The 10,140-nt window shown below is 32.4% G+C and overlaps 1 protein-coding gene across 1 annotated transcript; it reads right to left on the bottom strand.

Annotated features, from left to right (window-relative positions):
- Positions 1 to 1,134: 1,134 nt before the first annotated feature.
- Positions 1,135 to 4,397, bottom strand: LOC124887747 (integrin-linked protein kinase 1-like). The gene is made up of 2 exons (XM_047397663.1): positions 4,236 to 4,397; positions 1,135 to 1,467 (listed from the first exon to the last, which is right to left on the bottom strand). The coding sequence occupies exons 1-2, from the start codon at positions 4,269 to 4,271 to the stop codon at positions 1,135 to 1,137; spliced, it is 369 nt and encodes a 122-aa protein (XP_047253619.1). The 5' UTR covers positions 4,272 to 4,397.
- Positions 4,398 to 10,140: the final 5,743 nt, after the last annotated feature.

The raw sequence follows: 10,140 nt of genomic DNA, 5'->3' as shown, positions 1-10,140 counted from the left end.
CACGTATATATGTGTATATATCTTCTATAGACGTATATATTTAACGTATACATGTGTATATGTTTTATAAATTAGTATATCACTATATATATAGTGTGTGTATATGTTGTAGTATATTTTTTTTAAAGTAGTATGCATATATTGAATGGTACGTATATATGTGTGTATATATCTTCTATAGATGTATATATTTAACTTATACATGTGTATATGTTTTACAAATTAGTATATAACTATATATATAGTGTGTGTATATATTGTAGTACATATATTGTAGTATATTTTATTTAAAGTAGTATGTATAAATTGAATGGTACGTATATATGTGTATATACCATTTTATAGACGTATATATTTAACTTATACATGTGTATATGACTATATGTTTTATAAATTAGAATATATATTATTATATTGTAGTATATATCTTGTAGTATATGTTTTATTTAGAGTAATATATATATTTAACTAACGTATAGTCGTATATACGATTACATGTGTAATTGTGTATATGTATTATGTGTATATATTTTTTAAATACTAATGTAGTATATACTATATATATAGTGTATATCTATTGTTTAACGTATTTAAAATGTATATAGGTGGATATATATAGTGTACAGTATGTTGGAGAAAAAACTTTTTTTTCTGGTTTTTGATTGATTTTGACCGAATTTTTAATCGATTTTAACCGGGTTTAGGTGGTTTAAATCGGGTTGGGTTAAGTGGGCCACGTTAGGATTGTTTTAAAATTTTTTACTGTTAGACCCGGACTAGCCCGACCCATTTAATTAGGCCCGGATCCAGACCGAATCACTAACCGAATAAAATTCACGGGCCGATTTCAGGTTGACCCGGCCCGACCCACTTTACACCCTTACCCTAGATTCAGGTACTTCTCCTTCTAGCCACTTACGATCTCATTGCAATCATCTCCATTCCTTTTTTTTTTTTGTTTTTTTCCGAGCTTTGAATTGCTGATAAATTCAATATTTACAGCTCATTAGTTATTGTATATTTGTATAATACAGTCAAAGAAAATAAGAAAAGTGTTTTTAAATGATGACAAACAATATAGTCAATGCAGTTTTTTTTTTTTAATAAAACTATGTCGTCAATGTAAATATTATTTCACCAACAATGTACAGTACAGTGAAAACGATACGAAACAACAATCCAAAACCGGCAGCAAAGGTAATTCATTTTAATTTCAATAAGTGCGCAACTTACAGTTCGACCCCAGCGATCTGTGGAGTTCACATCAGCTCCTTTCTCAAGAAGTAGAACAACAATCTCCAAACAACCTTCAGAAGAAGCTAAATGAAGAGCTGTTCTCTTATCATAGTCAACCAGATTCGGTTCCACTCCTTTCTGAAGCTCTTGCATCACTCCCTCTTTGTCACCAAGACCGGAACAGTGCAGAAGACGATAAGGACCTCCTGAGTCCATTCTTTGAGGTATCATCTGCAGCTCAAAACGTACCATTAACCAAAGTTAGTCTGTAATATAGGAAAAAACTTCACTAGACAATCTACAAGAAGCAAGTGGGACATGGTCACATGGAGACAACATCCATTATGGCAAGCAGGGCAGGAGCAGAGACACATTGGGTCACTTCGCCAAGAAATTTAATTCAATATATGTAGTTATATATATCTTTTTTATAAGAATAACATGTACATTACGCTGTGTTGAAAAATAATTCAAGTAAATAACTATTTGGATTGAAAGTAAAGCCTTGGAACCCCTGAACTCAAGGCCCAATGACGCGTACAAGGTGAATTGTGACATGAATAAGTTGATACCACACACAAATTCTTGTGTATGCCCCTAAGGCAAGTGCTTCCTAATAAACTGTTCTATTGGCAACTAATAGTTTGCTAGATAGATAATCTTAGCAAACTTAAATGTCCAATATATGGGAATGTGACGTGGTTTTTCATTTTTACCTCAAATGAAATAGAGCATCGAGTGGCTGGAGGCTCTTAATAACTCTAGAAAATCACCTTCTCATTAAATGCTAAGGAAGAAATACATGGAACAATTGCCAAGCAAGTTATGAAATAGGGAAGTTTTATGAAAAGTTGAGTAGTTGATTATTTGATTTGTATGATAACCATAGCATAGTTTTGACTATTTAATTCGCATGGTTATTGAACCGTAGCTGACTTTTCAAGCTCATTACATTCTGTTTTGTTATATCAAATTCAGTATATTTTAATTTACTTACTTGCAAATACAACTCTGTATTTCAACAGTAAATAATTAACTCTCCTATAAAATGGAAACCCTATATAATTAATATTTGTGAAGGATCTATAAAATATTGCAAGTTAACTGATTCTGAAATAAAAGGTCATATCTGCAACTCAATCATATTACAACTGAGTCTAATGTGATCTCCTCCAAAAGGAGAAAAGAATATACATACACAATATACTCTAACCAAAAAACAAAGTTCTGAAAGATTAGAAGACAACAAGAAGTTACTTTTGTCCCCGAGAGCATAGGGCCCATTTGGTTGGTTTGTAAGGATAATTAATCAACAAATAAAATTCAGCAGAAAGGGACACGAACAGCCTTAAAGTACTATTCCATGTTCCAAAGGTTTTCGGCATTATGAATCCCATAGTTCTTTGGTTACCATTTTACCTTTTCTCATAAGAATATGCACATAAGTTATGCGTAAATTTATGTGGGATAAAATGTAGAATAAGGATATGAGTATTGCCAATACATGGATTGGAACAACTTAAATGACATAAATGTTGTCATCTCTTCGAACTTATATCATTCTTATTCCTAAAAATACTTCAAACATCTAGGTTAATCTCCACTTCCAATCTCCAGATCAGTAGGTTATAATAGAAAGAACATGACACAACTTCAACTTACCGAGGACATTACTTTAGATAGGAGGCTATGGAGGACGCAAATTAGAGTAGAGGGTTAGTTAGGTAGTTGAGAGTTGTCTCGTATTAGTAGTTGTAGTATTACTCTAGGCGTAGTATTACTCTGGGAGTTTCTTGTTAGTCCATTTCTGTTACTATTTATGTGTTTCTTGTACTTTAACTGTCACATTATTTTGTTGTAATGATTGTTCCCTTTTTAGTATGATTGGTCATGCTTTCAATGGCATTTGTGTGTAGGCTTATTTTCTCTGATTGTTTTCTTTTTACAAACTATTTTTACTTGAGTCGAGGGGTAAGGTCTGGATTCAATCATTGATGAATAGGGTACTTTGTGTTTCTCTGCTTGATCATGCTTTTTACTAGTTATTTGAACGGTTGGTAAAAGTTTTTTGATTATCAAATTATTTTGTTGTAGTTACTGTCTTGTTACTATCTGTTTTTTTTCTTATACTTCTTTTACTTTGATCTCTTTCTGGAGTGCTTTGGACTATTTTTTTCTCTTGAACCGAGGGTCTTACGGAAACAGCCTCTCTACCTGACGTAGAGGTAAGGTCTGCATATACTCTACCCTCCTCAAACCCTATTTTGTGAGATTATACTTAATATGTTGTTCTTTGCATACAATTCATGCACTAGATATTACTAATCCATCCATTACAATCTTTGTATTACTTTTGTAGGAACAAAACGGTTCAACCTCATATACAAGTTATGTGGAGATTGTAAAACATAAAATATTATGCTACTTAACCCAATAATATATACTTCTCCGTCAACTTTTACTTGTCTATTTTAGACTTTACACACCCTTTAGGAAACAATGATTAATATGAGTATTTACCATAATATCCATAATAATTAATGTATAGTTTAAATCTTGGGAAAGAATTTGATGAATAAGCACGTAATGTTGAACGTAAAATATGAAAAACAATATGTTTTTCCCTGCATATGCAAAAAGTGACAAGTGAATGTATTTTAAGTATAGTTGACAAGTAAAAGTGAACAGGAAAAGTATATTATAGTACAACATTATATTTGGGGAAAACATTATACATTAATGTATCAACTTCGTATAATATAATGTATAAACGATATTTATATGCAAATATGGGTTAACTCAGGTAAAAAAACTCAAAACATATGCTACGTTGTGTAAATATTTTCTGTCAATAGACACAGAACGTAATCTTCCCTAAAAAACAAAACAGAACAATCAAAACGTAGGAGAAATTTTCACAGCAAATACCAAGCCAAAAACTAATAAAAATTACCAAAACAGAAACAAAAATGTTTTCTAGTCGAAAGCACACTAGTTACCGTGGGAGGTGACAAATGAAGCTCGTTATCGTCCATGAGGAGGAAACTAGTGCATTGGAACCAGAAATAAAGAATTGTTTTATGCTCATGAGAAGTGTGCAAAGGAAACAGAGGACCTTATATAGAGTCGTCACGGGAACAAAGTAGAAGAGGGTCATAATCGAGGACGGAGATGATGACGAGGAGAAATGGTGCATTTTATGCTGGTGGAAATATGGACACATAGTGGTCTTCGTCTAGGCTGATTGATCGAGACCTCAAATGTTTTTTTGTAATTCTTCGCTGTTTGTCGTAATTTCCTTTGACAACTGTTGGTTTCTTGTAATACAATCATTGGTTTATTCTGTCCAGTACTAATTCAGAGCTTGCAAACAAACAGCAAGTATTTCTCTCATCCTAACTAATACTGACATGAAATTCAAAAAAAGTAAGACTATTTTGAAACTTATGGTATGAAATTAGTCTGATAAATTTCTGTGTCTGAAAATGAATTTATTAATGGTAAAATGAATAATTTTTTTTTTTTGGCCGAACTAAAAAAGAAATTAAATTATATAAATTGAGGTAGGAGAAAATATTACACTCACCTAATCCTCCTTTAATTGTTGTTACGGTAAAACTTTGTTGTATGTCAGCACTGTATTTGTCTAAAAAATGTGATTATTATTATAAGATATTGTTATATATGTATATTAATGATGATATTTGATGTATAAATTTTACATTGTTGTTATAAATAAAAGTAACCAAAAAGTTATTTAATTTATTTTGTGTATCGAGAAAAAGGAATATATCTATTAATCAATTTATGTCACAATTATTTAATTTATTTTGTGTATTGAGAAAAAGAAACATATGTATTAATCAATTTATGTCACAATTTGAGTTTAGATCCTGTACTTAACAAGCACCCGAGACCATCACTGGCTCGAGAGAACCTTCTCGCTAACACCATGAGATACAATCTATGGAGTACAAAAAAAACATGTAAATCATCAAAACATAATAAACAGAAATTCATTTTTATAAATCTAGAAATTCTGAAAATTTAAAAACCGTATAATATCTGAATCCTACTACTACATCTGTCTATACGAAACTTTTAAGCAAGTAAATAATGTCTTTCGAGACAAGGCCTCAATATACCTTAAACAATAGGGCTAAGCCAACATAAACACTAGATGGTGCTTTCTGGAAAGACAGAGGATTCACCGATAGTTGAAGAGTTGAAGCCTACCGAAGAGTCTGATCACGCACTTGAATACACGAAGTTACATCATGAAACAATGTAGGTTGATGGCATTAATACTTTGTATTGGTATGTAAAATAGCGGAATGAAATAATAATAGTAATTGATAAAGACTGAGCATGAATAAAATATTAAGTAACTCAATAAAGGAAACTGAGAATTGCAATGTGACATAATAATCTTGTAAAACCTTTAATAATTGATAGTGTAAAACAAATTATTGAACTGAAAACTTTGCATTATCGAAACCATAAAAGAATAGTAAATAATCATAAAACTGAATCATGAACTAAAACTGGCTGTCTGAAATGTCATCGTACTTAGAACAAATGAAAAAGTCATAAAACAATGCATAGGTAAGAAAATACAAGTTTTTTCTATTTGAAGCATTTTTTATAACTGACATACACCATATATGCTCATGATGTCCACTGTTTTGCATCCACATTGGTAGAGTTGTCCTACATCTTTTTGGGTAGTAGGATGAACATGAACTAAGAAATCCATAACAAACATATTTCGGATAATATGAAGGAGTCTTTTGATTTGTGGTACGATCCATAGTCTACAGTGACAAAAATAGTTTTGAATAGTGGATCCCTTTCAACTCAATACCTATCTTAGTACTAAATAGTTCCCCAAAACATATATATATGGTCATATGTAAACTTGTAAAATAAGTTTAAAATCATGTCATAGAGTCATTAACTTAAATTTATATCATGAAACATACTATTTGTAATTCCTTACACTCACATATATAAAACATCATGCTTTTGAGCCCTTATGCTCCAATTTATTTAATGAAAATACTGAATCACGTACTATTTTAGGAGTTTTAAAATAATAATAATTTCTTTCAAAATCGAATGTCATGCATAAAAAGAGTTTATAAGTTTTCATAAAAAAACCTTTGGACACTGCTGTCATGACCCAACGCACCTTGAGTGGCACCACACTAGATTTTGATGGAAGAATCATTAAACTCCAAACGCGCAAAGCAAACACTTAGCCAAAAATAAGACAAACTAACTATTTTGCATTAAATAAAATAAAAACATCAATAATTTCTTTCAAAATCGAATGTCATCCATAAAAGGAGTTTGTAAACTTTCATAAAAAAATCTTTGAACACTTTTGACATGATTCAACCCACCGTGAGTGACACCCACACTAGCTTTTGGCGGAAGAATCATCTAACCCCAAACATGCAATCTAACACTTAGCCCAAAATAAGGCAAACTAGCTATTTTGTATTAAATAAGATAAAAACATCAACTCTAACAATAACCCTACAAAAATAATCAACACCTAAACAATCCCCTAAAATCTGAAAGTCATTGTATCAAAATACTACAAATGTCAATAAAAGGGTTCAATAATTAAAAATGTCTACGTCCGAAATAATGAACTAGAAACATAAGTGAAGAACTCATGAAAACCCGAAAGATGTAGCTCACCTTTGAGTTCGAAAGTTATCTGCTCTACTATTGAGGTCTCAAAATAGTATTTGAAATACGCTCTGCACTTAGCAAAAAGAAGAGCATATGTAGTATCAGTACATATGAAATAACGGTGCACTGGTATGATCATCAACCAATTCAAAATAAAAAAATATGAACAAGAAACCATAACTTAAGAAAGCAAGACAACCATGAACACCTGTCATGTAACCTTACCTAAGGTATGCACCATTAACTTTAGACAATAATATCATAGTTTAGTCAATACAACTCAACATGGATAACAATTCAAGTCAAGACCATGACTATCAACAAGACTCCAAGTCAGCAACCATGACTCAAATAATTATATCAATTATATGTCAATGATACTAGTAAATAGATAATGTAGAGTTATGTTAATCTTGCAATTAAAACCGAACCACTCAAGCATCTATTTTAACAACTACTAAGACAATAATCATGAGTCTCGATTTATATCAAAAAATCAACTATAAAAAGTAAATACATAAATTTGGTTCACTGTAATGTTCTAAGAGTACATCCTGGACGTCACACGGTGCTTACAGTCCCGAGAGACCACAAGCCAACCCATGAGCTGGTACTTGCTGTGAGCACTGAGTAAAACTGATATCAAAATATCATATATGAAAATAAACTGAGCAATGCCATAAGGTTTTAAGTCATAAATCTGATAAGTCTGTAAGACAAAACTAATAATGCTGATAATAACAATTGAAATTTGAAAACTGACTAACTATTTATACTAGTTTGAAAAGCCTCTACTGACTGAATAAGAGTTGATGGGACAGTCCCCAACTAACTTCAACTGACTACTGAACTGGAAGCATGAAATTAAATATAGTATGTCCTCAAAATATGAGGACTCACCACTGCTACGACTGATAATCTGGAAAGTCTATGCACGATTCGAGAACTGAATGTTCGAACCTATGATATGATACATCATAGCGCAAGAAAAGAGTATGCAATCAGTACTTTGGATGTAGTATGCTAAATGAGGTAGGCTAATATGCATGGTTTCATGTACATGAATAATAATAACTGACTGAATAGCATGAAGTCTGAATAGAATGTATGAAATCTGTTCTGTAAGTACTGAATGTGCATGAAATCTGTAAATACTGAGTGTGTATGAAATCTGTAAATACTGAGTATGCATGAAATTTGTAAGTCCCGAGTGTGCATGACCAAGCATAAAATATGTCCTGAATATAATCTGTAAACTGAGTTACTGAAATCTAATGACTGAATATCTAATAATTGTATGCTATGGTCAAACAACACTGAAGCTGAATTACTGAGCTGATTTTTAAATTGAGACTATGGGAGCTATCATCTAACCGACATACCCAAATGAGCAAATTTGGGGTCCAACCTGTGACCCCAGTTGGAAGGGTGTCAGTACTGTACCACGGGTACTAACACTGGCTGTGTTGATCCATTATAGTGTTGTCCCGAAGGACTAAGGGTCACCCTCAACTGGCAGGGCCCTAATGAGATCAACCTTCAACTGGCAGGTTAACATCTCAACCTACGCTGGCTATGAAGTTTTGGAACGTAGGGACTGCTACTAAAGGTCACACCCTCGGCTAGCAGGTGAGCCCTCATCCCTAGGTTCGCTCGGTGCTAAATCCTACTCCCAACTGAACTGACTCAAAATACTAAATTGTTCTAAGTTAAACTGATTATGATTTCAGATTGAACTGATAATGCACATAACATATTCTGAAATAATTCTAAAGATATTGAGACTAAGTAAACAACTATTTTTTCGGGTATTCATAACCCCAGGACTCGATAGCAACAATAGTAAAATAGTACTAAACTTGGGGGACATCATATGAAAGCATTTATTCAAAATTCTTTCTTGTAGGCATTTCATAAAACACTTGATATTCGTAGTTTAAGCTATGCATGAAAAATAGTTTAAAGCTTGTAGTAATAGCATGATTTCAATATCAACATCACTTAATTATGATTTAAATCAATGAACAACATTATTCAAATGTGTGGGGGGTTTAATAACAAACGTATATAATCAAGATTCATGGGGATTCATTGTTAAAATCATAATAACTTGTAAAAGATCATAACTTTGAATTTGAAATTAGATTCTTGGACTCCATAGGTGGAAGGAACCCATGGATGAATATTTAACATACCTAGGTTGATGAATTCGTGGGAGTTGATGGTGAATTCTTGAGATTTGTTCTTGAATTATAGAGGCTAGGGTTTTTGTTCTTGAAAAAGGGCTACTTTAATTTGAGTAATTTATGAAATAATGAGTATATAATGTTCTTTTGGGAGCTATGAAAAAAGACCAAACGATCCCTGGACATTAAAAATCTCAATTTTGAGGCTTACCGCTGAGTGGTATTGGTCCCACTATAGCACCACTGAGCGGGCTAATAGCGGTGACCTACTGCCTTGGGACGACTCTGATTTGAAGGTTTACCACTGAATGGGATTGGCTTCATCGCTATTGCACCGTCGAGCGGTGTTATCACGGCAGCCCACTGCCTCATACAAAAAATACTATAACTTTTCACTCGGTTATTGGATTTAGGCGAAATTGATATCGTTGAAAAGCTAATTTAATTATCTATCTATTAGTGGGTCATGAGACAAAAAATTCTTAGTAAAACGAATGATATGCTCATTTGAAGTTTACTATAGCAACATCTTTCTCAAGAACTCAATTGGTAAGGGATATTTTGATTCGTCTAATAGCTATGAGTTATTTGATGCCTTAATATACATCAAACTCACTCATAAAACTACCAAAACACTATAATTTATTTCTCATGAGTTTGAAGCATGATTCTAATTATAGATTTGGATTTTTAGGATATTAAGTTTACTCAAGGAACTAATATAATAAGTCAACACTTAAGCCCCAATTCACTCAAGGAAACAATATAGCAAGAAAACACATAATCTCCAATTCATTAAAGAAATCATCACACTCACTTGTATCTTGTATATACATAATAAGGGTCTTATGATTTCCTACTATCCATGACCTATAGGGGAGAACTCTTGTCCATATACCAGTCCTAGATATTACGTGTCTACCAATTTTATATTAATCAAGCCCATGAAGATGTCTTAAATCAATACAATCCACAATTTGGCTTATGAAAGGGGATGAAAATACTAGGTTCTTCC

Source organism: Capsicum annuum, chromosome 10, assembly GCF_002878395.1.
Source record: "Capsicum annuum cultivar UCD-10X-F1 chromosome 10, UCD10Xv1.1, whole genome shotgun sequence".
Classification (NCBI taxonomy): domain Eukaryota; kingdom Viridiplantae; phylum Streptophyta; class Magnoliopsida; order Solanales; family Solanaceae; genus Capsicum; species Capsicum annuum.
The sequence above is the reverse complement of the archived record's forward strand: the minus strand, read 5'-3'. Positions and strand labels throughout refer to the sequence as shown.

Coding starts and splice junctions, on each gene's coding strand:
- LOC124887747 (XM_047397663.1), bottom strand. CDS start 4,271: ATGGACGATAACGAGCTTCATTTGTCACCTCCCACG. Junction 1,468..4,235: donor TTCATTTGTCACCTCCCACG/GTAACTAGTGTG, acceptor TTTGAGCTGCAG/ATGATACCTCAAAGAATGGA.